The sequence below is a fragment of the Camellia sinensis genome, chromosome 6 (genome assembly GCF_055761805.1).
Source record: "Camellia sinensis isolate YWXY chromosome 6, ASM5576180v1, whole genome shotgun sequence".
NCBI lineage: Eukaryota > Viridiplantae > Streptophyta > Magnoliopsida > Ericales > Theaceae > Camellia > Camellia sinensis.
In genome coordinates this window covers 118,637,662-118,663,480 of record NC_138966.1, presented here as the reverse complement: position 1 = coordinate 118,663,480, position 25,819 = coordinate 118,637,662, and the positions used below count along the sequence as shown (strand labels likewise).

General features: G+C 44.5%; 2 protein-coding genes across 2 annotated transcripts; both read right to left on the bottom strand.

Moving 5' to 3' along the window:
- Positions 1 to 7,754: 7,754 nt before the first annotated feature.
- Positions 7,755 to 8,764, bottom strand: LOC114271482 (uncharacterized). Its single transcript, XM_082876382.1, has 2 exons — positions 8,242 to 8,764; positions 7,755 to 7,900 (listed from the first exon to the last, which is right to left on the bottom strand). The coding sequence occupies exons 1-2, from the start codon at positions 8,762 to 8,764 to the stop codon at positions 7,755 to 7,757; spliced, it is 669 nt and encodes a 222-aa protein (XP_082732508.1).
- A 12,451-nt stretch (positions 8,765 to 21,215) lies between these two features.
- Positions 21,216 to 22,790, bottom strand: LOC114271483 (uncharacterized). The gene is made up of 2 exons (XM_028213099.2): positions 22,581 to 22,790; positions 21,216 to 21,965 (listed from the first exon to the last, which is right to left on the bottom strand). Exons 1-2 carry the CDS (start codon positions 22,788 to 22,790, stop codon positions 21,216 to 21,218), a joined length of 960 nt encoding a protein of 319 aa, XP_028068900.2.
- Between the last annotated feature and the right edge of the window lie 3,029 nt (positions 22,791 to 25,819).

Genomic DNA, 25,819 nt, shown 5'->3' with positions numbered 1-25,819 from the left:
GATCGGAGAAGAAGTGTAGAGAGTCAAATTTGTAAGTGATGTTCAGCTTGGAATAGTTCAGTTACCTTCAATGTGAAGTGAGTGAAGTATATATAGGGTTCCTTGCTTGCTTCTCAAGATGGTTTCATGGAGCTTTGGTGCTGCCAGATTTTCCTTTAGCATGGCACTAGGTGGGGGACCACCTGGTAGTTGTCAAGAGGTGCTTATACTCATTGTAGTCATGCTGATAACAAACCTCATTCTTCTAGTTTAACAGCTTCCGTGATTCTAGGTGTAGCGGACCAGCTGAGGTGGCAACTTGCACATGCACATACTCACAACTTCCACGTTTCTCTGTGAGGTTCTCTCAGCTCGGTACCTTCATGCCCCAGTTTGACCCTATACAAGGCTTCCGTTAGGATGGGCTGGTCAATTCAGATATCTTAGTGTGGGCTCGGCCCACTTTAGTTCGGCCCAAAGATTAGGTCTTGCAGCTCGGCCTAGTCCAGCATCGCAGCTGGACTAGCCTTTCCACTGCGGGTTGAGCCCAAGGGCTTGAGGACTTGGGTACACTGTTGATCATGGAGTTGGGCTTAGTTGGGTTGCCCACATGCTCATCTGACCCATTTGGATCTGGGCTTGGGTGATTGAACCGGCCCAAGGCTTGGGTCTGACCCATTTCTTATTTCCCCCCTTCATTTGCCCCTAGCTCGCACTAAGGTTCCCCTTAGAGGGAGCTACGATTCGATACTCCAAACGTCGCGTCGCTTCGGTTCTGTCATAGTTCAGCCGTGGTAACGGTTCAATCCTAACACATAACCCCTACATGTGTCCTTTCGTATAACGCGTGGCGACGTGTGATAGGTGTGCAGAGATAGTGCATCGATTCCATACCGAAGGTCGTGCTTCGTGTACCTTCACGCCGGCTGGTGCAATAAATGCTCTGGCTATCAATCCAAATCCCTTTATTTTCTTTTTAGTTCTTCTAGAGAGCTTCAAAGAAAAGAGAAGAACCCTTCCTGTTCCTCTGAACTAGTCTCATTGGAGCTCTGCTCAGGCTTTTCGCTGCTGGTCTTGCTTCAGCGCCGCCCGTTCGCCACCGCTGCTCTAATCTCTGTAAGTCCTCTTGTGATCCCTCTTCTCTTGTCTTTTTCTATTTCAATCGTCTTATCTGGTCCTTGCGCCGCTGCGTTCCACACTCTGTTATTTGGGTTCTACCTCTGTCCCATTAGGTTTGTTAGATGGGGAAGCTTCGCTCACTAGTTGATACCCCCGAGGCCATGGCCATGTTCCGCCTTGACTATAATATCCCCAATGACGTGACCCTTTTGCTGGCAAAGGTTGATGCCAAGCGTATGGGCACTAGGAGTACCGTCGCCTTTCCGATTGCGACCATCGTCTAGGGAGGGGTTCGGTTTCCCCTCAACCCTTTGGTGTGCCGATTTCTGCATTAAGTCCAGTTAACCCCAATGCAAGTGTCTGTGAACCTGTTCCGTGTCGTTTGCGGTGTATCCGCCTACAACAGGCGATTGGGTTTGAACCTTGACATCAGGGATATTTTAGGCTGCTACACTCTTTCACACAACAAAGACCAGAGCACGTACTATCTGTGTATTCGTTCGGTCGATTGTCATCTGGTGACTGGGTTGCCTGATTCGGACAAACACAACGATGATTTTCTACAAGTTGGTGGCAACTGGGAGTTCCCTGCTGGGACTGAATTCCAGTCCAAATGGATGCCTCAGAAGGATGGCTACCCAAGTTCAAGTCTTTCCCTTTAGTGTCTTTTGTATTTCTTACTTTGTTTTAGATGTTACTCTAATGAGTCATTTCTTTTTTGCAGAGGCCTCTCATTTTCAACGCAGGCCGAATCGGGAAAACACTGAGGCCATAAAAGCTGCTCTGAGGTACAAGAAGAGATTTGCGCCCGAGTTGTTGGATTACCAGTCGACTTACCGCTCTACCATTCCGAAGAAGGCGAGGCTCCCTGCTTTCCTTTTGGATTCTGATACTGAGACTGACACATCCCTCACTCCTCTGGTTACGAATCGCCGCCGAAGCCAGGGTGCACTGCCTAAGAGAACACCCTCTATGACTCCAGTTTCGCAGGGGGCAGGTCTGTGTCGAAGAGAAGAGTGCTGGTGGATTTGGAGGTTGAGACTTTCGGCATCTCTGATGTTTTGGAAACCCCTCTGGAAAAGGCCGAGGCGAAGAGCCTCATGGAAGTGAAGTTGGAGGTGGGAGCTTCCGGGACTCCTGCAACTACTGTCGAGCCCTCTATTTCGGTTGCGGTGAGAGCAAAAAAGAAGAGGAGAGAGACTGGCAAGGCAGTGGTGGGGGAAGCTTCTGAGGATCCTGTTGAGAATGAGGCATTTGAGAAATGTGAGCCGCCGATGTTGCATCAAGGCAGGACCATTTCTACTTCTGATTCGGTTGTTGGTTCCCAAGATTTTAGTTTTGATTTGACCAGGTTTCTGTTGAAGCCGATTGACATGGCTGACCATAATGGGCCCCGCAATATTCCTATTATGAAGGGGACCCTTCAGATGATGACTGTTGTAAGTGTTTTCTTGTTTTACTTGTTTTTGGTGTTATGCTACTGTTTCTTTTTCTTTTAATACTTTGCTGTCCTTTGTAGTGTATCCAGAGGATGCATCTGTCCATCACCCGCGCTGAAGAACTAGAAAAGGTCGTGCTGGAGTCCGCAATGAATGCTGAGAGACTGAAAGTAAGCCTGGAGACCGAGAAAGAAGGGCGCCGAACTGCGGAGAGGGAGGCATTCCGTTTGAACAAGATTGTTGCTTCAACTGAAAAATCAAAGGAGGCTGCTATTGGGGCGCAGGCTTAACTTGAAGGAAAGGTAGCCGAGCTGGAGGCCGTTATCGCGGTGATGGATGTCGAGCGTTCTGCGTTGAAGGCCAAGCATTGGCAACAATGTTGGGATAGGGCTGGGACTGCCTGTAAAGAGGAGGTGCTAGTGCTGCGAGACAAGCTCCTTCTAAAGGGTTGTATGAGTGCTTTAGCTGCTGCCCTGGTCCCTGAAGGCTCCCCTCTGTTTTAGGATGTCCCAGTTCCCTCAAGATCCTTGGGTTCAAAGATTGTCTCCACCCTTGCTGTTCTTCCGGCTGAAGTTTCCCCAGAAATCGATTCCGCAAACAAGACTCAGGACAGTGATGTTGCCATTGAAACGATGAATGTGGAAGAGGGTGGAACCCTAGAGACTGAAGCCGTGGGAGATGTGGTGAAGGAAGCTTCTACTTCTTAGGAAGTTGGAGCTGCCTCTACTTTTCCACCCCAAGACGGCCTGGACAAGATTGTGGACACTGCTCCTGAGGTTCCCTCTGTTAATGAAAGCTGAAGTTTTCTCTGAAAGGAATTGAAGTTTTTGCTTTTTTGTTTTGATGTACTGTGGCTCAGTCCCCTTGATGAGCATTCTTTCTATACTTGCCAAGACAATTTTTCTTTTTTCTCTTCTTTTCTTTGTTGCTGGTTATGAGGCCATTTGTGCCTTTTGTTGGATGCTAGGATTTTCTCTTTGAATTTGCAATTTGATGCTGTTTGGCTTCTATGTCTTAATGTTTTCTATACTGCTTGCCTTCGGCCGAGCACTGTTAAGACCTCGGGGCCGAATAGATGCTCGGTCTGGTTCTGTACTGTTTGAAATAGATGCTCTGTCTAATTCTGTACTGCTTGCCCCCGGCCGAGCACTGTCAGGACCTCGGGGCCGAACAGATGCTCGATCTACCTAACGAATATATGGCATGGCTGTGCTTGATTTCGTAAGAGGGTCTTACTTAGGTCCAAGTTGGTTTTTTTTTTAAAAAAAATTGTTTGCCCTCCCTTGAGCTAAGTAAGATTGGTAGTGAAGATTGTGCTCTTACGTAGAACTGCTTAAGTCTGTTTGAACTTTGATAGCACAGGTGCATTTGAATGGGATAAAGGCATCGAGAGATGTCTTACTTAGGTCCAGGTTGGTTTGAAAAAAAAAAAACAATTGTTTGCTCCCAGCTGGAGTTGAGTAAGACTAATGCTGGAAGTTTGCTCCTGACAGAGCTTAGCCAAGTTTGTTGCAACTCTGTTTGTTCGCATCAGTACTGAAGTGTTGACGTGTTGATACTTAAGAAATTCTGTGGATTCAGAGATGTTTACTTAGGATATGTTAGTGTGGTTTCCACCAAGCAATTCCACTTGGCTAAAATCCAATTTAGTTGCCAAAAATAGTTCCACCAAGCAATACCACTTGGTATGTTTGAGTGCTAACCAAATTTAAATTCCATTCAATCGTTCTGAAACTAAGTCCATTTGGGTTAGGACCAAAGCTAATTCCATTTGATAAACATCAAAACTAATTCTGTTTGATAAACATCAAAGCTAATTCTATTTGGTGAGTACCAAAGCTAATTCTGTTTGATAAATATCATAGCTAATTCCATTTGGTGAGTACCAAAGCTAATTCCGTTTGATAAACATCAAAGCTAATTACAAGAATTTGATAAATTTGAGAGAAGTGGGGAAGTATTTGCATTGTTCAACAGATAAATGCCTTTACATTCTAATAGAGAAGTTGGGAGATAATTTTATTGCTAGTATTGAGATTTACTACATTCCAGGGCCGAGGTACAGCTCTGCCTTTCAGATCCTCTAGGTAGTAAGCTCCATTTCCAACAACAACTGTGACTTTGTACGGACCCTTCCAGTTAGGCCCAAGTTTGCCCTTGGCAGGAAGCCTTTTGTCATCCATAACTTTCCTCAAAACCAGTTCTCTTCGTGTAAATTGCCATAGGAAAACTTTTTGGTTGAAACTTTTAATGAGCTGCTGCTGATATGTTACAAGTCTGATCAATGATGCTTCTCTTCGGCCCTCTGCCATATCCAGTGTTTGCGCAATAGCTTCCTCATTATTAGTGCTTTGAAACAATTCAGACCGAAGGGTTGGGAGACCTACTTCGAGTGGGATGATGGCCTCCATTCCATAAGTTAGGGAGTAAGGTGTTTCCCCCGTTGAGTGTCGTGTTGTGGTTCGGTAGGCCCATAATACGTGGGGTAACTCTTCAACCCATTTGCCTTTTGCATGTTCAAGCTGTTTCCTTACTCCGTTGATGATGATTTTGTTTGACGCTTCTGCCTGTCCATTACTTTGTGGGTACCCTGGAGAAGAGTTCCTATACTCGATCCTGAGGTCGGCACAAAACTTTCTGAAGATCTTACCATCGAACTGTGTTCCATTATCCGTAATCAGTATCCGCGCGATGTCGAAACGCACCACCACGTTTCTCATGACAAACCGCTTTGTAGTCGCTTCTTTGATACTTGTCAGCACCTTGACTTCAACCCACTTAGTGAAATAGTTGGTTGCAACAATGAAGAATTGCCTGTTCCCAGTGCCTTGTGCCAATGGTCCGACAGTATCCAGACCCCATTGGGCAAAGAGCCATGGGTTGGTGAGTGGAGTGAGAGTTTTGGTTGGCTAATGAATGAGTAGAGATGAATGAGTGGAGCAAACGTCTGACATTTATCACACTTCTATGCATACTGCTGCGCATCTTGTTGCATCTGTGGCCACCAATACCGTGAGTGAGGGCTCGGTGCACCAGTGACCTTCCACCAATGTGGCATCCACAAATCCCATCGTGAATTTCGTAAAGAACATTCTCGACCAAATTTGGATACACACATAGAAGATAAGGGCCAAGATAGAAGCGTCTGTACAGCTTCCCAGATGGTGAGATCCAAAATCGAGCTGACTTATGTCTAGCTTTGTTGGCTTCCTTTTTGTCTTCGGGGAGAGTACCAGATTTTAGAAAAGCAAGTATTGGATCCATCCAGCTCAGCCATAGGTTGCTGCAGAGGACTGGAGATGCAATGCTTGGTTCTGGCACGAACTCAACCCAAACTTTTCTAGCATCCTTGGTGTCCATTGATGAGCCGAGGCAAGCCAGAGCATCAACATGGCTGTTTTTGTCCTGACTAATTCTTTCAACTCGTATGGATTGAAACTTTTTGAGTAGGTCTTTGGCCTTGCCTGCGTACATAGTCATTCTTTCATCTCGTGTTTCATAGACCTCAAAAAGCTGGTTTACCATTAGTTATGAATTACTGAAAACAAGAAGTTGTTCTGCATTGAAGTGTTCGGCACTACGTAAGCCAGCCAATAATGCTTCATACTCTGCCTCGTTGTTTGAAGCCTTCTAACCGAGCCTGAGAGCCTATTCCCAGATAAATCCTTCTGGTGAGATAAGTACTACTCGTGGCCTCGAGCCTCGGTTATTGGACGACCCGTCAACATAAAGCTGCCAGATGTTTCCAATAAAGAATTTCCATGCTTCCACAGCGTAGGGCTTTCCCTGTTCGATGGTGCGTGGCACCTGTGCTGAACTCGGATTCCACAGCTCGATACTCTGGGTGGGAGCAAATTCTGCGACAAAATCTGCTAAGGCTTGGGCGTTGATCGCCGTCCTGGGTTGATACCGAATGTCAAACTCGCCAAGTTCTACTGCCCATTTTGTTGTTCGGCCAAAGAACTCAGCTCGGCTGAATACAGATCTGAGGGGGAATTTAGTGAGGACGTTAATGGTATGCCCCTGGAAGTAATGTTGCAACTTTCTTGAGGCGATAAACAGTGCGTAAGCTAACTTTTCCAATAGTAGATACCGTGTCTCGGCATCTAGTAAGGTCTTGCTAACGTAGTATACTGGCCTCTGTTTCTTGTTATCTTCTTGAATTAATACTCCGCTTACGGCATGATCTGAGACTGCTAGATAGAGGTACAACTCCTCTCCTGGTTTCGGAGTGGACAGAAGAGGTGGTGTGCTGAGGTATCTTTTGAGACTTTGCAGTGCTTCGATACACTCGTAACTCCATTCAAACACTGCCCTTTTCCTCAATAGCTGGAAGAAGGGTTTCATCTGATCTGAAGATTTGCTGATGAACCGATTTAGCGCGGCCGCCATTCCGACTAGTTTCTGCAGCTCTTTAGCTTTTGTTGGTACTTCAAGATCTTGTACTGCATTGATTTGATCTGGATTCGCTTCAATTCCTCTGTGAGTGACCATCTATCCCAAGAACGTCCCTGTTCGTACCCCGAAAGCACATTTCGAGGCATTGAGGCGAAGTTGATAGTTTTTCAGGATGCCAAAAACTTCTCTCAAGTCTGTAAGGTGGTTTGTAGCAAGCTTGCTTTTTACTACCATATCATCTATATAAGCTTCCATGGTTTTCCCAAGTTGGTCCTTGAACATCCGAGTGATCATCCGCTAGTAGGTTGCCCCGGCATTCTTGAGCCTAAACGATATTACTTTGTAGTAGTAAGTTCCTCTTGGAGTGATGAATGCTGTCTTTTCTTGGTTCAGACCGAACAGTGGTATCTGGTGATAACCACTATAAGCATCCAGAAATCTCATGCGCTCATGCCCTGCTGTTGAGTCTACCAGTTGGTCGATGCAAGGCAGTGGGAAGCTATCTTTAGGGCAGGCTTTGTTAGGAAAGTGAAGTCAACGCAAAACTCTCCATTTTTCGTTCTTCTTTTTTACTACGACTGTGTTGGACAGCCATTACGAGTACTAAACTTCTCTGATCATGCCCGATACCAGGAGTTTTTCGACTTCGGCAATTACTGCTTCAGTGTGCTCAACTGAGGATCTCCGACTTTTCTGTACTACAGGCCGAGCAGAAGAGTTAATGTTGAGCTTGTGGCAAGTAAATTCTGGGTCCAGCCCTGGAGTATCGTATGCTGACAATGCGAAGACTTCCATATTTTCCCTCAGCAGTTCCAGCAGCTAAAGTTTCACATCAGTGCCTAGTAAGGTACCAATAAGGAAGTACTTTTCTGGATCATCCTCTTTTACTAGGACTTTCTCCAAATCCTCTACTATCTTTTCCTCTGGGGTTCCCTCTACATCTTCCAAGACTGGCTGTTCGGAAACTGCCAGTGTATGTACCCAGTTACAGAGTTGCTTTGCCTATAGTGCCGCCATGAAGCAATGTTTGGATGCAACTTGATCCCCTGAGATCTGCTCTACTCCGTGTTCTGTTGGGAAATGGATGAGCTGGTGGTAGGTTGAAGGGACCACCTCCATTTGATAAATCCATGGACGCCCAAGTATGGCGTTGTAAGGGGATGGGGTATTAATAACTATAAACTCTATCTGGAGGATTTTTGTTCCTGCCAAACTGGCAATACTATTATGCCAAGCGGCCATTCTGGCTGTGAATTGAAGCCAACTAAGGGGGCTGCCGTTGGGGTGAGATGCTGCTCGGAGAGACCAAGCTTTCTGAACAAGTCATAATACAATATGTCTGCTGCACTTCCTTGATCTACCAGGACTCGTTTTACGTCAAACCGTTTCCCAATTCCCACAGTTATAATCAGTGCATCAGTATGTGGGTGCTGTATACCTTTTAAATCCTTTCTAGTAAATGAAACAGTACACAAGGGGGATTTGGGTACCGTACGTACCTTTTTCAATGCAGGCTCCGCTGACATGACTTGTTGAATTTGCACAGCCTTAGCAATCTCTTCTTTCATTGTCTCCTCAGGTTCTTGAGTCGTTGTTCCATGGATCACATTTATTATCAACCGAGGTGGGTGCTCAATATTCGGTTCTGGTAGTGGGTTCCCCGGTTTGGTCACTTCCTTATCTTGATCAATGTAATCCCGGAGGTGCCCAGCTGCTACTAGGTCCTCTAAGTGTTGCTTCAGTGCCGTGCAATTCTGAGTCATGTGCCCCCTGTCTTGATGGTAAGTGCATCTGAGCTTCTGATTGCGCCGGGCCGGATCTCCCAACATTTTCGGCGGCCAAACAAAGAAGGGCTCTCTCTTGATCCTTTCCAGGATTCGATGGATCAGTTCTTTGAATACAGTTATGACGACTTCGTGAGATTTGGACTTATCCACCTCATTCACCAGTAGCCCTCGGTGTTCTCCTCTATCTGCTCTCTTCTTGTGCCGAGCTATTTGTTATGCTGATGTTACCTCGATGGGGATCTGATCATCTTCAAGGCGAGCGTACTGCGTAATCCTGCCATGTAAATCTTTCAATGCTGTGGCCGGGCGCTTGGTAAGTGACTGTCTCAACCTACTTTCCGGGCGCAGACCATGTTTGAAAGACATAACGGCCATCTGCTCACTACACACGTTTTCCTCCAGGTCATTGTACTCTTCCCAGTATCTCCTAGCATAACTGCGCAGCGTTTCTTCCTACTCCTTTCGGAGATTGAACAGTGTATCCAGCTCTTTCGGGATCTTAGTGTTGCAGACAAACTTGGCTAGGAACTCTTCGGAGAGCTGCTTCCAGCCATGAATTGATCCAGCGGGGAGTCGATCGAACCATCGAAGTTCGATTTCTCCTAAACTGGATGGAAAGAATTTGCACATCAGTACCTCATCTCGGCTCCATAGAGACATCATCTGTCTGTGATGGCTAATATGTATCAGCGGGGTCCAACTTCCCATCGTACAAAGTAAACTTTGGTGGGGTGAATTTCTTTGGAGGTCTCATGGCCTCAATTTCCGGGGAGAATGGTGAGGAGACGAGCCTATCCAACGCTCGGTGCTCTCACTGGTGAATGGTACGGTCTAGATGATCCCGGCGTTGCTCGTTCGGCTTGTTGCCGATTAACCAAGTACAAAGGTCTTGAGGAGGGTATTCAGTCTGTTGGCTAACCGTCTTCTGCCTTTTAGCCCTTTTCCGACATGACCCACGGGTGTGGCTGCTCGCCGCCTCACTCTGTACCAGGATAGGCTGGCTTTGTTGCCCAGACTCATTTCTGGGGAACATTTTCACTGGTGGCTCTCTTGATGAGCTCCTCCATCGCAAACGAGAGGGCTCTGCTTCAGTCTTCTTTTCCGTTGGATCACCTAGCACCCTTTTAAGTTGCGATTTCAGCTCCTGTATCTCCATCCCCATGGAGTCTATGATTTGATCTCTGTAATCCTTTTTCCAGAAGAAAGTGATGAGAAGAACCTCTAGCAAAGGGTAATCGGTGCTCAACGAGTTCAGGGGTTCGGTTATTGTTTCCAGTTTGTTCTTCTAAGACTGTTGGGAGTGCCAAGCCTTTGTCATTTGTCTTCTCCGTTTGCGGAGTATGTGTCGAAGGTGGGATGTCCTCAATCCCCATCGTCGGAACTGAGTGCAGAGCTTAGAGATGAAGTGATCCACGTTCACCACACCAATTGTGCGTACCGGATTCCGCACTAGATGAAAGTGGATCGAGGATCCGCACTCGGTTGGACAATCCAAGGATTGAGGTCCCTGCAGCAAAAAGCACCACTAGAGCTGTCCGGCCGGAGTTGGCTGGATAACCCCTCCGGTGTGGGAATTAGTGATCGGAGAAGAAGTGTAGAGAGTCAAATTTGTAAGTAAGTGATGTTCAGCTTGGAATAGTTCAGTTACCTTCAATGTGAAGTGAGTGAAGTATATATAGGGTTCCTTGCTTGCTTGCTTGCTTCTCACTAAAACCCCTCCGGTGTGGGAATTAGTGATCGGAGAAGAAGTGTAGAGAGTCAAATTTGTAAGTAAGTGATGTTCAGCTTGGAATAGTTCAGTTACCTTCAATGTGAAGTGAGTGAAGTATATATAGGGTTCCTTGCTTGCTTCTCAAGATGGTTTCATGGAGCTTTGGTGCGGCCAGATTTTCATTTAGCATGGCACCAGGTGGGGGACCACTTGGTAGTTGTCAAGAGGTGCTTATAGTCATTGTAGTCATGCTGATAACAAACCTCATTCTTCTAGTTTAACAGCTCCCGTGATTCTAGATGTAGGGGACCAGCTGAGGTGGCAACTTGCACATGCACATACTCACAACTTCCACGTTTCTCTATGAGGTTCCCTCAGCTCGGTACCTTTATGCCCCAGTTCGGCCCTATACAAGGCTTCCGTTGGGATGGGCTGGTCCATTCGGATATCTTAGTGTGGGCTCGGCCCACTTTAGTTCGGCCCAAAGATTAGGTCTTGCAGCTCGGCCTAGCCCATGATCGCAGCTGGACTAGCCTTTCCACTACATGTTGAGCCCAAGTGCTTGAGGACTTGGGTACACTGTTGATCATGGAGTTGGGCTTAGTTAGGTTGCCCATATGCTCATCTGACCCATTTGGATATGGGCTTGGGTGATCGGACCAGCCTAAGGCTTGGGTGCGACCTATTTCTTATTTCCCCCCTTCATTTGCCCCCTAGCTCGCGCCAAGGTTCCCCTTGGGGGGAGCTACGATTCGATACTCCAAACGTCGCGTCACTTCGGTTCTATCCCAATTCGGCCTTGGTGACGGTTCAATCCTGACACACAACCCCTGCATACGTCCTTTCGTATAACACGTGGCGACGTGTGATAGTTGTGCAGAGATAGTGCGTCGATTCTATACTGAAGGTCGTGCTTCATGTACCTTCACGCTAGCTGGTGCAATAAATGCTCTGGCTGTCAATCCAAATTCCTTTATCTGCTTTTTAGTTCTTCTAGAGAGCTTCAAAGAAAAGTGAAGAACCCTTCCTGTTCCTCTGAACTAGTCTCATTGGAGCTCTACTCGGGCTTTTCACTGCTGGTCTTGCTTCAGTGCCGCCCGTTCACCACCGCTGCTCTAATCTCTGTAAGTCCTCTTGTGATCCCTCTTCTCTTGTCTTTTTCTATTTCAACCATCTTGTCTGGTCCTTGCGCCGCTGCGTTCCACACTCTGTTATTTGCGTTCTACCTTTATCCCATTAGGTTTGTTAGATGGGGAAGTTCCGCTCACTAGTTGATACCCCCAAGGCCATGGCCATGTTCTGCCTTGACTATAATATCCCTAATGATGTGACCTGTTCGCTGGCAAAGCTTGATGCCAAGCGTATGGGCACTAGGAGTACCGTCACCTTTCCAATTGCGCCCATCGTCGAGGGAGGGGTTCGATTTCCCCTCGACCCTTTGGTGCGCCGATTTCTGCATCAAATCTAGTTAACCCCAATGCAAGTGTCCGTGAACCTGTTCTGTGTTGCCTGCAGTGTATCCGCCCTCAACAGGCGGTTGGGTTTCAACCTTGACATCTGGGATATTTTAGGCTACTACACTCTTTCACACAATAAAGACCACAGCACGTACTATCTGTGTGTTCGTTCGATTAATTGTCATCTGGTGACTGGGTTGCCTGATTCGAACAAACACAACGACGATTTTCTACAAGTTGATGGCAATTGGGAGTTCCCTGTTGGGACTGAATTCCAGTCCGAACGAATGCCTCAGAAGGATGGCTACCTAGGTTCAGGTCTTTCCCTTTAGTGTCTTTTGTATTTCTTACTTTGTTTTGGATGTTACTCTAATGAGTCATTTCTTTTTTGCAGAGGCCTCTCGTTTTCAACACAGGCCGAACTGGGAAAACACTGAGGCCATAAAAGCTGCTTTGAGGTGCAAGAAGAGATTTGTGCCCGAGTTGTTGGATTACCAGTCGACTTACCGCTCCACCATTCCGAAGAAGGCAAGGCTTGCTGTTTCCCTTCTGGATTCTGATACCGAGACTAACACATCCCTCACTCTTCTGGTTACGAATCGTCGCCGAAGCCAGGGTGCACCATCTGAGAGAACGCCCTCTCCTGTCCCCAATTTTGCCGGGGGCGAGTCTGTGTCGAAGAGAAGAGTGCTAGTGGATATGGAGACTGAGGCTTTTGGCACCTTCAATGTTTTGGAAACCCCTCTGGAAAAGGCTAAAGCGAAGAGCCTCATGGAAGTGAAGTTGGAGGTGGGAGCTTCCGGGACCCCTGCAACTGCTGCCGTGCCCACTGCTTCGGTTGCTGCAAGAGCAAAAAAGAGGAGGACAGAGGCTGGCAAGACAGTGGTGGGGGTAGCTTCTGAGGATCCTGTTGAGAATGAGGCATTTGAGAAATGGGAGCCGCCGATGTTGCATCAAGGCAGGCCCATTTCTACTTCTGATTCGGTTGTTGCTTCCCAAGATCTTGTTTTTTATTTGACCAGGTTTCTGTTGATGCCGGTTGACATGGCTGACCATAATGGGCCCCGCGATATTCCGATTCTGAAGGGGACCCTTCAGATGATGACTGCTGTAAGTGTTTTCTTCTTTTACTTGTTTTTGATGTTATGCTGCTGTTTCCTTTCCTTTTAATACTTTGTTATCCTTTGTAGTGTATCCAGAGGATGCATCTGTCCATCACCCACGCTGAAGAACTAGGAAACGCCATGCTGGAGGCCGCAATGAACACTGAGAGACTGAAAGTAAGCCTGGAGACTGAGAAAGAAGGACGCTGAACTGCGGAGAGGGAGGCATTCCGTTTGAACAAGATTGTTGCTTCAACTGAAAAATCAAAGGACGCTGTTATTGGAGCGCAGGCTCAACTTGAAGGAAAGGTGGCTGAGCTGGAGTGTGACAACCCTCACCTTTGATTAATGTTAAACTGTGACTGAGCATGATAAGTAATTGATAAGAATGATATTCTGAATCGATTGTATGAGTGTATTGTTTTGAATGCATTTCTATCTATTTGATTTCTGAATGAATATGTTCATGTTTTAACTTTGAACTGTGAATTGAAGGTCTTATCGGCGACCGAACCAGAAATCGATTAGTGTTATATGCTAATTAGGATTTATGTGATTTTATGGTAGATTTAATTTAAATTTGATTTGGAATGATTAAATTAGATTAAATGATGCTAAATCACATTGGTTTGAGTAAATTACACTTTTTCCACTTAGTGGCCTAATTCACCAACACTCCTTACACCTTACATTTGTTGATGCACCACTTTTATTCATCTTCTTGACCCCAAAACCGTGAACAAGAGAGGGAGAGTAGGAGAAGTTTGGTTTCAACAAGAATTAGCTTGGAAATTAGAAGACTTGAAGAGTGATTGCAAAATTGACTTCTACACCTAGAATTCAAGGCCTAAGGTAAGAAAATCATCTTCTTAATTGTGAATTCAAGTTATCTCTTGCATGTTTCATGGAAATTTGGAGTTAAAGTCAAGAATTGGTCTAAAGAGTGGAATTGAGTAGTAATTCACGCATGCATGTTCATATCATAGCATTTTGAAGTTGTTTGTCATGGAATCCTCACATGCAAGTTCATAATTTTGTTGTAGTCCATGAATTCACCATGATTTTGAGCTCAACATTGCATTTGATCTCGTTTTGGAACACTAGAGCTCTTGGAAACTCATGCATGTATGGTTTTGCATTATTCTTTGTATTTACACTTAATTTTATGTTCAATTGGCATACTTTTGGGCTTGATTTCATAAATTGATCTTCGAAACATGTTGTACTATGAGTCTTCAAGTGTTTTTCAGAAAATTAGCCCAAAAGAATTGAGTTTGAAGCTTTAGAAGTTGAATTTTGTGCTTGAGGATCAATCTGGAAATTTCAGATTTTGGATCCATGCTCGAGCGGAGGACTTCACGCTCGAGCGTACACTCTGAGTACATGCACTTCCGCTTGAGCATAAGAAGTCACTCTCGACCGTGAAATGCATCTACCCAGAAGTTCATATGTTTTACAGTCAGCTCGAGTGAGAGAATTCACGCTCGAGCGAGGGTCTGAGTCTCACGCTCGAGCGGAGGTCGAGCGTTCGTCGAGTGTGAAAATTGTGCATCCAGTACTTTTTCATGAGTTTACAGTTCGCTCGAGCGAAGGAAGTCACGCTCGAGCGGAACTCCATTGTTTGCATGTCCGCTCAAGCGTAGAAAGCCACTCTCGAGCATGGACCCGTGTTTCAGCAAAAATTTGAAAAGTGTTTTAAAGTACATTTTGGTATCCTCATTCCATCCTAGGCATTTCTAGGCCAAGTTTAAGGCAACTTAATGAGGATAATGTTATAGAACCACACCAAGTCTAGATAAGGGGCTAAGTTATTGATTCCCTAGTGCGTAACTTAGTGTGTGTTCATTCTGTAACTGTGTAGGGTTGGCATCCGAGGACGCTCATTAGCCTATCCATAGCCCAGTGCTCTGTGAGTAACAATGTTGTAAATATATGTTCAATTATGATTATTTTCTGAATGATCAACTGTACTGCTTACTGAAATGCTATTGTTCAATGAATGAATGTTTGTCCTATTTGTAAACTGTACTCGTGGCATCCATAGCAACCTACTGTTACTGTTACTGCTACGATTACAGAGATCTCTGTCAGTTTCCATGCTGGAACTACTATTATTTACCGTTATGATGGCCATCAACTGACTGTTCGGTCTGTTAAGACCTACTGTACTATTTTGCTATTGGATGTACCATATATGACTGTTATGACTGTTTAATTACTGAAAGGACATTCATTCTTAACCTCTTTATACAGCTGTCATTCACTGGGCTTTAGCTCACTGTTTATATTTATATGTAGGTGTCCAGGCACCGGACCACAGCTAGGAGCGTCAGGCTAAGCTCTTGTTTTGTCAAGCTAACTATCATGCCTCACCTCGAGGTTTCAAGTGCTGCCAAGCCAAGGCTGTGTTGGGGTGTTTAGACCAACCCCTTTTTGTCTCTGTTTTGTATTAACTGTTTAGACTTGACCGTATAGTTATAGTTAGGGATTTAGTCCCTGACATGGATGTTTGTGTATATGTCGTGTGTACATATGTTTTGGTTATCAGGTGTGGCATGTTTATAAAAAGTTTTTTTGCATCCAGATTGTCACAGCTCATTGGGCATCTTTTATTTATTGTTTTGGCTTCCGCCAGCCCCTTTACTCTGTATTACTGTCATTACTGTTACGCAGGCCTTCGGTAATCACGGATTACTGGCCGATTACGGTGCTAAACCCATAGGGGCGGGTTTGGGTCGTGACATGTAGGCCGTTATCGCGGTGATGGCTGCCGAGCATTCTGTGTTGGAGGCCAAGCATTGGCAACAAGGTTGGGATGAGGCTGGGGCTGCCTGTAAAGAGGAGGTGCTAGTGTTGCGAGACAAGCTCTTTCTAAAGGGTTGGACGAGTGCTTTAGTTGCTACCTTGGTTCCTGAAGGCTCCCCTCTATTTCAGGATGTCCCAGTTCCCTCAAGATCCTTGGGTTCAAAGATTGTCTCCACCCCTGTTGTTCTTCCGGCTGAAGTTTCCTTGGAAATCGATTCCGCAAGCAAGACTCAGGACAGTGATGTTGCCATTGAAACGATGAATGTTGAAGGGGGTGGAACCCTGGAGAATGAAGCCGTGGGGGATGTGGTTAAGGAAGCTTCTACTTCTTAGGAAGTTGGAGCTTCCTCTGCTTTTCCTCCCCAAGACGGTCTGGACAAGATTGTGGAAACTGCTCCAGAAGTTCCCTCTGTTAATGAAAGCTGAAGTTTTCTCTTAAAGGAATTGAAGTTTTTGCTTTTTTGTTTTGATGTACTGTGGCTCAGTCCCCTTAACGAGCATTCTTTCTATACTTGCCAAGACAATTTTTCTTTTTTCACTTCTTTTCTTTGTTGCTGGTTATGAGGCCATCTGTGCCTTTTGTTGGATGATAGGATTTTCTCTTTGAATTTGCAATTTGATGCTGTTTGGCTTCTATGTCTGAATGTTTTCTATACTGCTTGCCTCCGGGCGAGCACTGTTGGGACCTCGGGGCCAAATAGATGTTCGGTCTAGTTCTGTACTGCTTGAAATAGATGCTCTGTCTAATTCTGTATTGCTTGCCCCTGGCCGAGCATTGTTGGAACCTCAGGGCCGTGCAGATGCTCGGTCTAGCTAACGAATATGTGGCATGGCTGTGCTTGATTTCGTAAGAGGGTCTTACTTAGGTCCAGGTTTTTTTTAAAAAAAAAAAAACAATTGTTTGCCCCCCCTAGAGCTAAGTAAGATTGGTACTGAAGATTGTACTCTTAGGTAGAACTACTTAAGTATGTTTCAACTTTGATAGCACATGTGCATTTGAATGGGATAAAGGCATGGAGAGGTGTCTTACTCAGGTCCAGGTTGGTTTGAAAAAAAAAACAATTGTTTGCCCCCAGCTGGAGTTGAGTAAGACTTATACTGGAAGTTTGCTCCTGACAGAGCTTAGCCAAGTTTGTTCCAACTCTATTTGTTCGCATCAGTACTGAAGTGTTGACGTGTTGATACTTAAGAAATTCTGTGGATTCAGAGATGTTTACTTAGGATATGTTAGTGTGGTTTCCACCAAGCAATTCCACTTGGCTAAAATCCAATTTAGTTGCCAAACATAATTCCACCAAGCAATACCACTTGGCATGTTTGAGTGCTAACCAAATTTAAATTCCGTTCAGTCATTCTGAAACTAAGTCCATTTGGGTTAGGACCAAAGCTAATTCCGTTTGATAAACATCAAAGCTAATTCCGTTTGGTGAGTACCAAAACTAATTCCGTTTGATAAACATCAAAGTTAATTCTGTTTGATGAACATCAGAGCTAATTTCGTTTGGTGAGTACCAAATCTAATTCCGTTTGATAAACATCAAAGCTAATTACAAGAATTTGATAAATTTGAGAGAAGTGGGGAAGCATTTGCATTGGTCAGCAGATAAATGCCTTTACATTCTGATGGAGAAGTTGGGGGATAATTCTATTGATAGTATTTCTTAAGATTTGCTACATTCCAGGGTCGAGGTATAGCTCTGCCTTTCAGATCCTCTAGGTAGTAAGCTCCATTTCCAACAACAACTGTGACTTTGTACGGACCCTCCCAGTTAGGCCCAAGTTTGCCCTCGCCAGGCACCGTTTTGTGATCCATAACTTTCCTCAAAACCAGTTCTCTTGGTGTAAATTTCCTTGGGAAAACTTTGTGGTTGAAACTCTTGATGAGCTTCTTCTCTTCGGCCCTCTACCATATCCAGTGCTTGTGCAATAGCTTCCTCATTATTGGTGCTTTCAAACAATTCAAACCAAAGGGTTGGGAGACCTACTTCGAGTGGGATGATGGCCTCCATTCCATAAGTTAGGGAGTAAGGTGTTTCCCCCGTTGAGCATTGTGTTGTGGTTCGGTAGGCCCATAATACGTGGGTAACTCTTCAGCCCATTTGTTTTTTGCATGTTCAAGTTGTTTCTTTACTCCGTTGATGATGGTTTTGTTTGACACTTCTTCTTGTCCATTACTTTGTGGGTACCCTGGAGAAGAGTTCCTATACTCGATCCTGAGGTCGGCACAAAACTTTCTGAAGATCTTACTATCGAACTATGTTCCATTATCCGTAATCAGTATCCGCGGGATGCCGAAACACACCACCACGTTTCTCATGACAAACCACTTTGTATCCACTTCTTTGATACTTGCCAAGGCCTCGACTTCAACCCACTTAGTGAAATAGTCGGTTGCAGCAATGAAGAATTGCCTGTTCCCAGTGCCTCGTGCCAATGGTCCAACAATATCGAGACCCCATTGGGAAAGGGCTATGGGCTGGTGAGTGGAGTGAGAGTTTTGGCTGGCTGATGAATGAGTGAAGCAAACCTCTGACATTTATCACACTTCTGTGCGTACTGCTGCGCATCTTGTTGCATCCGTGGCGACCAATACCCGTGAGTGAGGGCTCGGTGCGCCAGTGACCTTCCACCAATGTGGCATCCACAAATCCCATCGTGAATTTCGTAGAGAACATTCTCGACCAGATTTGGATGCACACATGGAAGATGAGGGCCAAGATAGGAGCGTCTATACAGCTTCCCAGATGGTGAGATCCAAAACTGAGCTGACTTATGTCTGACTTTGTTGGTTTCCTTTTTGTCTTCGAGGAGAGTACTAGATTTTAGAAAAGCAAGTATCAGATCCATCCAGCTCGGCCATAGGTTGCTGCAGAGGACTGGAGATGCAATGCTTGGTTCTGGCACAAACTCAACCCAAACTTTTCTAGCATCCTTGGTGTCCACTGATGAGCCGAGGCAAGCCAGAGCATCAGTATGGCTGTTTTTGTCCCGACTAATTCGTTCCACTCGTATGGATTGAAACTTTTTGAGTAGGTCTTTGGCTTTGCCTGCGTACATAGCCATTCTTTCATCTCGTGTTTCATAGACCTCAAAAAGCTGGTTTACCACTAGTTGTGAATCGTTGAAAACAAGAAGCTATTCTGCACTGGAGTGTTCGGCACTACGTAAGCCAGCCAATAACGCTTCGTACTCTGCCTCGTTGTTTGAAGCCTTCCAACCGAGCTTGAGAGCCTGTTCCTAGATAAATCCTTCTGGTGAGATAAGTACTACTCCTGCCCTCGAGCCTCGGTTATTGGACGACCCGTCAACATAAAGCTGCCAAATGTTTCCAATAAAGAGTTTCCATGCTTCCGAAGCTCAGGGCTTTCCCTATTCGGTGGTGCGTGGTACCTGTGTCAAACTCGGATTCCCCGGCTCGGTACTCTGGGTGGGAGCAAATTCTGCGACGAAATCTGCTAAGACCTGGGCGTTGATTGCCGTCCTGGGTTGATACCGAATGTCAAACTCATAAGCTGACTTTTCCAATGGTAGATACCGTGTCTCGGCATCTAGTAAGGTCTTGCTAACATAGTATACTGGCCTCTGTTTCTTGTTAACTTCTCGAATTAATACTGCGCTTACGGCATGATCTGAGACTGCTAGATAGAGGTATAGCTCCTCTCCTGGTTCTGGAGTGGACAGAAGAGGTGGTGTGCTGAGGTAACTTTTGAGACTTTGCAGTGCTTCAGTACACTCGCAACTCCATTCAAACACTGCTCTTTTCCTCAATAGCTGGAAGAAGGGTTTCATCCGATTTGAAAATTTGCTGATGAACCGATTCAGTGCGGCCGCCATTCCGGCCAGTTTCTGCAGCTCTTTAGCTTTTGTTGGTACTCCAAGATCTTGTATTGCTTTGATTTGATCCGAATTCGCTTCAATTCCTCTGTGAGTGACCATGTATCCCAAGAACTTCCCCATTCCTACCCCGAAAGCTCATTTCGCGGCATTGAGGCGAAGCTAATGGTTTTTCAGGATGCCAAAAACTTCTCTCAAGTCTGTAAGGTGGTTTGTAGCAAGCTTGCTTTTTACTACCATATCATCTATATAAGTTTTCATGGTTTTCCCAAGTTGGTCCTTGAACATCCGAGTGATCATCTGCTGGTAGGTTGCCCCGGCGTTCTTGAGGCCGAACGGCATTACTTTGTAGTAGTAAGTTCCGCTTGGAGTGATGAATGTTGTCTTTTCTTGGTCCGGACCAAATAGTGGTATCTGGTGATAGCCGCTATAAGCGTCCAGAAATCTCATGCGCTCATGCCCTGCTGTTGAGTTTACCAGTTGGTCGATGTGAGGCAGTGGGAAGCTATCTTTAGGGCAGGCTTTGTTTAGGCAAGTGAAGTCAACGCAAACTCTCCATTTTCCATTCTTTTTTTTTACTACGACTGTGTTGGACAGCCATTGCGGGTACTGAACTTCTCTGATCGCTCTCGATGCCAGGAGTTTTTCGACATTACTGCTTCAGTGTGCTCAACTGAAGATCTCTGACTTTTCTGTACTACGGGCCGAGCAGAAGAGTTAATGTTGAGCTTGTGGCAAGTGAATTCTGGGTCCAGCCCTGGAGTATCGTATGCTGACCATACGAAGACTTCCATATTTTCCCTCAGTAGTTCCAGCAGCTGAAGTTTTTTATCAGCGCCTAGTGAGGTACCGATAATGAAGTACTTTTTTGGATCATCCTCTTTTACCAGGACTTTCTCCAAATCCTCTACTATCTTTTCCTCTAGGGTTCTCACTACATCTTCCAAGACTGGTTGTTCGGCCACTTCCACTGTCTGTACCCGGTTACAGAGTTGCTTTGCCTTTAGTGCCACCATGAAGCAATGTTTGGACGCAACTTGATCCCCTGAGATCTGCTCTACTCCGTGTTTCGTTGGGAAATAGCTAAGCTGGTGGTAGGTTGAAAGGACCGCCTCCATTTGATGAATCCATAGATGGCCAAGTATGGCGTTGTAAGGGGATGGTGTATTAATAACTAGAAACTCTATCTGGAGGGTTTTTGTTCCTGCCACAACTGGCAATACTATTATGCCAAGCAGCTATTCTGGCTGTGAATTGAAGCCAACTATGGGGGCTCCCGTTGGGATGAGATGCTGCTCGGAGAGACCAAGCTTTCTGAACAAGTCATAATACAATATGTCTGCTGCACTGCCTTGATCTACCAGGACTCGTTTTACGTCAAATCGTTTCCCAATTCCCACAGTTATAATCAGTGCATCAGTATATGGGTGTTGTATGCCTTCTAAATCCTTTCTAGTAAATGAAACAGTACACAAGGGGGATTTGGGTACCGTGCGTACCTTTTTCGATGCAAGCTCCATTGACATGACCTGCTGAATTTGCACAGCCTTAGCAATCTCTTCTTTTAGTGTCTCCTTAGGTTCTTAAGTCGCTGTTCCATGGATCACATTTATTATCAACCGAGGTGGGTGCTCAATATTCGGTTTTGGTGGTGGGTTCCCTGGTTCGGTCACTTCCTTATCTTGATCAATGTAATCCCGGAGGTGCCCAGCTGCTACTAGGTCCTCTAAGTGTTGCTTCAGTGCCCTGTAATTCTGAGTCATGTGCCCCCTATCTTGATGGTAGGTGCATTTGACCTTCTGATTGCGCTGGATCGAATCTCCCAACATTTTCGGTGGCCAAACAAAGAAGGGCTCTCTCTTGATCCTTTCCAGGATTCGATAGATCGGTTCTTTGAATACAGTTATGACGGCTTCGTGAGATTTGGACTTATCCACCTCATTCACCAGTAGCCCTCGGTGTTCTCCTCTATCTGCTCTCTTCTTGTGCCGAGTTGTTTGTTCTCCTGATGCTACCTCGATGGCGATCTGATCATCTTCGAGGCGAGCGTACTGCTCAATCCTGGCACGCAAATCTTTCAATGCTATGGCCGGGTGCTTGGTAAGTGATTGTCTCAACTTACTTTCCGGGCGCAGACCATGTTTGAAAGACATAATGGCCATCTGCTCACTGCACACGTTTTCCTCCAGGTCATTGTACTCTTCCCAGTATCTCCTAGCATAACTGCGCAGCGTTTCTTCCTGCTTCTTTCGGAGACTGAACAGTGTATCCGACTCTTTCGGGATCTTAGTATTGGAGACGAACTTGGCTAGGAACTCTTCGGAGAGCTGCTTCTAGCCATGAATTGATCCAGCGGGGAGTCAATCGAACCATCGAAGTCTAGTTTCTCTCAAACTGGATGGGAAGACTTTGCACATCAGTGCCTCATCTCGGCTCCATAGAGACATCATCTGTCTATAATAGCTAATATGTGTCAGTGGGTCTGACTTCCCATCGTACGAAGTAAACTTTGGTGGGGTGAATTTCTTTGGAGGTCTCATGGCCTCAATTTCCGGGGAGAACGGCGAGGAGACGAGCCTATCCAGCGCTCGGTGCTCTCTCTGGTGAATGGTACGGTCCAGATGATCCCGATGTTGCTCGTTCTGCTTGTTGTCGATCAACCAAGTACGAAGGTCTTGAGGAGGGTATTCAGTCTGTTGGCTAACCGTCTTCTGGCTTTTAGCCCTTCTCCGGCGTGACCCACGGGTGTGGCTGCTCGCCACCTCATTCTGTACCGGGATAGGCTGGCTTTGTTGCCCAGACTCATTTCTGGGGAACTTTTTCACTGGTGGCTCTCTGGATGAGCTCCTCCGTCGCAAGCGATAGGGCTCTGCTTCAGTCTTCTTTTCCGTTGGATCACCCAGCACCCTTTTAAGTTGCGCTTTCAGTTCCTATATCTCCATCCCCACGGAGTCTATGATTTGATCTCTGTAATCATTTTTCAGAAGAAAGTGATGAGAAGAACCTCCAGCGAAGGGTAATTGGTGCTCGATGGATTCAGGGGTCCGGTTATTGTTTCCAGTTTGTTCTTCTAAGACTGTTGGGAGTGCCAAGCCTTTGTCATTTGTCTTCTCTATCTGTGGAGTATGTGTCGAAAGTGGGATGTCCTCAATCCCCATCGCCGGAACTAAGTGCAGAGCTTAGAGATGAAGTGATCCACGTTCACTGCACCAATTGTGCGTACCGAATTCCGCACTAGATGAAAGTGGATCGGGGCTCCACACTCGGTTAGACTATCCAAGGATTGAGGTCCCTGCAGCAAGAAGCACCATTAGAGCTGCCCGGCCGGGGTTGGCCGAATAACCCCTCCGGTGTGGGAATCAGTGATCGGAGAAGAAGTGTAGAGAGTTAAATTTGTAAGTAAGTGATGTTCAGCTTGGAATAGTTCAGTTACCTTCAATGTGAATTGAGTGAAATATATATAGGGTTCCTTGCTTGCTTCTAAAAATGATTTTATGGAGCTTTGGTGCTACCAGATTTTCCTTTAGCATGACACTAGGTGGGGGACCACCTGGTAGTTGTCAAGAGGTGCTTATACTCATTATAGTCATGCTGATAACAAACCTCATTCTTCTGGTTTAACAACTTCCATCATTCTAGGTGTAGGGGACCAGCTGAGGTGGCAACTTGCACATGCGCATACTCATAACTTTCACGTTTCTCTTTGAGGTTCCTTCAGCTCGGTACCTTCGTGCCCCAGTTCGGCCCTATACAAGGCTTCTGTTGGGATGGGTTGGTCCATTCGGATATCTTAGTGTGGGCTCGGCCCACTTTAGTTCGGCCCAAAGATTAGGTCTTGCAGCTCGCCCTAGCCCAGCATCGCAGCTGGACTAGCCTTTTCACTGCGGTTGAGCCCAAGTGCTTGAGGACTTGGGTACACTATTGATCATGGAGTTGGGCTTAGTTGGGTTGCCCACATGCTCATCTGACCCTTTTTGATCTGAGCTTGGGTGATTGGACCTGCCCAAGGCTTGGATCCGACCCATTTCTTATTTCCCCCTTCACTAACCTTTAGCATAGTGCACAAAGTGATTGTCCCGCGACTTGAACTTATAACTTCAAGGTTATTAGGCCAAAATTTTACCATTGAATCTCAACATATAATGGACAAAAAAAAGTGTGTAAATTTAATAATTATCTCGTTATTTATTGTGAATTTTTATTTTTTTTTTAATGATGTGAGAAATATATACACCCTCTACCTTAAGTTTGTGACTCCACTACTAAATATAATTATATTTCATTTATATTAAATTACTTCTCTTATTTTATTTTTTTTTCAAATATCCATTCAAATCTATAAATCTAAACCGGAGTGTTATTTGAAGAGGTCTGAGGCGCCGTTTGTTCTAGATGAAACGATTTGGTCACAAAGTAGATACACTCATCATTAGCCTTGAAATTTAATTCAATTAAATTAAAAAGTGATCCTCCCTCATCCTTATCATACACAAAATACTTCCAGAAACACCACACGATTATACATTAAATTATGGATTATTTTAATCAGATGGTTAAAAGTTAATAATTTAATATTTTTTATATTTTTTTAAAAGAATGTGTAAAAAAATATGAGAGATGATGTGATTCAAAATGGGTTAAAAACTAAAAGATGACTTTTAACTATCTTTCCAAAATAAGCCTATATACAAATGAATTTAAAAAAATAAAAAAATAAATCTCAATAATAAATTATAAAATAAATTATATTAATAATCCTTACATTTTATTCCTTATGTCATTTTCAAATCTTTGAGATGTACTTCTTTAACTAATTAACTTGAAATTATAACAGTTAATGATGTCTCATTTGAGTAATTATTCTTTTTTTTATTATCATTGATCCATCACTAAATTCTAATAATTTGTCTCAAAATATTTAAAAATATTATATTATATAAGATTTTTTAAAAAGATAGTCGCAAAATATAATTCAACTGATTCTTTTTCTTTTTTCTTTTTTAAGATGGGCAACTGATTCTTTTGTTGAGTCTCTACTTACCCATAAGAATTTATTTCTCAAGAATATATATTAAAAATATATATTTTAATAGAATTAAGAAGAAGATTTATTGCGTCATAAATCAAATGATAAATGACGTCAGTTTTACAGCCGACCGTAATTTGTCTGTCGTTTATGCACGTGGTCAGTCACTAGACATTCCTTCCAGGAAGAAAGACTGACCCTGAGCTCAGCTTTTCACCCGCGGAAAATGTTCTGTAGTTTTAATTCTGAAAAAAAATTGAGAATTTTAAATTAAGAATTTTAATTTTAATTGGTGTGTAAATTTCATGTGATGTAATATTTTAGTTTTGATTTTTTTTTTCCCACATCATTAGCGTTCTTTTAGAATTGCCAAATTAGATGAATGTATCATTTCTATTTTATTTTGGACTCCTAACACTACAAGAAATGTCACTTTTGGCTACCAAAATATTGGTCGCCAAAAGTCACTTATTTAGTCGCCAAAATGAATTAGCGACCAAAATTTTTCGTCGCTAAGCTCGTCGCCTTTACCCTGTCGGCGATAGTATTGGCGACTAAAATCTGTTTGGTCGCCGAAAGTGTACGCATTTGGCTACTAAATTGGCTTTAGTCGCCAAAAGGTATGTTTCCCCTACTAAAATAATTGGTCGCCGATAATCACCATTTGGCTACGACTTTGAGTTTAGTCGGCAAAAGGTCTGTTTCTGCCACTAAAGAATTGGTCGCAGAATTAGGCTTTTTGGCTACCAACCTGTGGTGGTCGGGGAAGGTTCACTTTTAGCTACAAAAAAATTGGTCGCCGAAAGTGCATATTTGGCTACTACTTTGAGTTTAGTCGGCAAAAGGTCTGTTTCTGTCACTAAAGTATTAGTCACTAAAAGTGCTACCATAATTTAAGAATAACTATTATAGACCAAACATTTTTGTCACCAATAGAATACATATTTTTAGTGACTAAGCAATTTTTGTCATTGTTACTTTTGCCCACTAAAAGTTTTGTAGCCAAAACCCTGCTCACATTTACTTCTTCATTTTTTGCCACCAAACGTTTTAGTCGCCAAATGACACCATATTTTTTCCGTGACTAAAACATTTAGTAGCCAATACTTTCTTTATCTCTTTCTCAATTGTTTTAGCTACTAATTATTTGGTCACAAAAAA

What these genes read in the sequence shown, in the direction of transcription:
- LOC114271482 (XM_082876382.1), bottom strand. Translation starts at nt 8,764, where the DNA reads ATGTTGGGAGATCCGGCCCGGCGCAATCAGAAGCTCAGATGCACTTAC. An exon ending in TGACTTGTTCAGAAAGCTTG is followed by an intron (nt 7,901 to 8,241) that starts GTCTCTCCGAGC and finishes ATACACTGGCAG; the next exon opens with TTTCCGAACAGCCAGTCTTG.
- LOC114271483 (XM_028213099.2), bottom strand. Translation starts at nt 22,790, where the DNA reads ATGGGGATTGAGGACATCCCACTTTCGACACATACTCCACAGATAGAG. An exon ending in GAGATCAAATCATAGACTCC is followed by an intron (nt 21,966 to 22,580) that starts GTGGGGATGGAG and finishes ATTCATGGCTAG; the next exon opens with AAGCAGCTCTCCGAAGAGTT.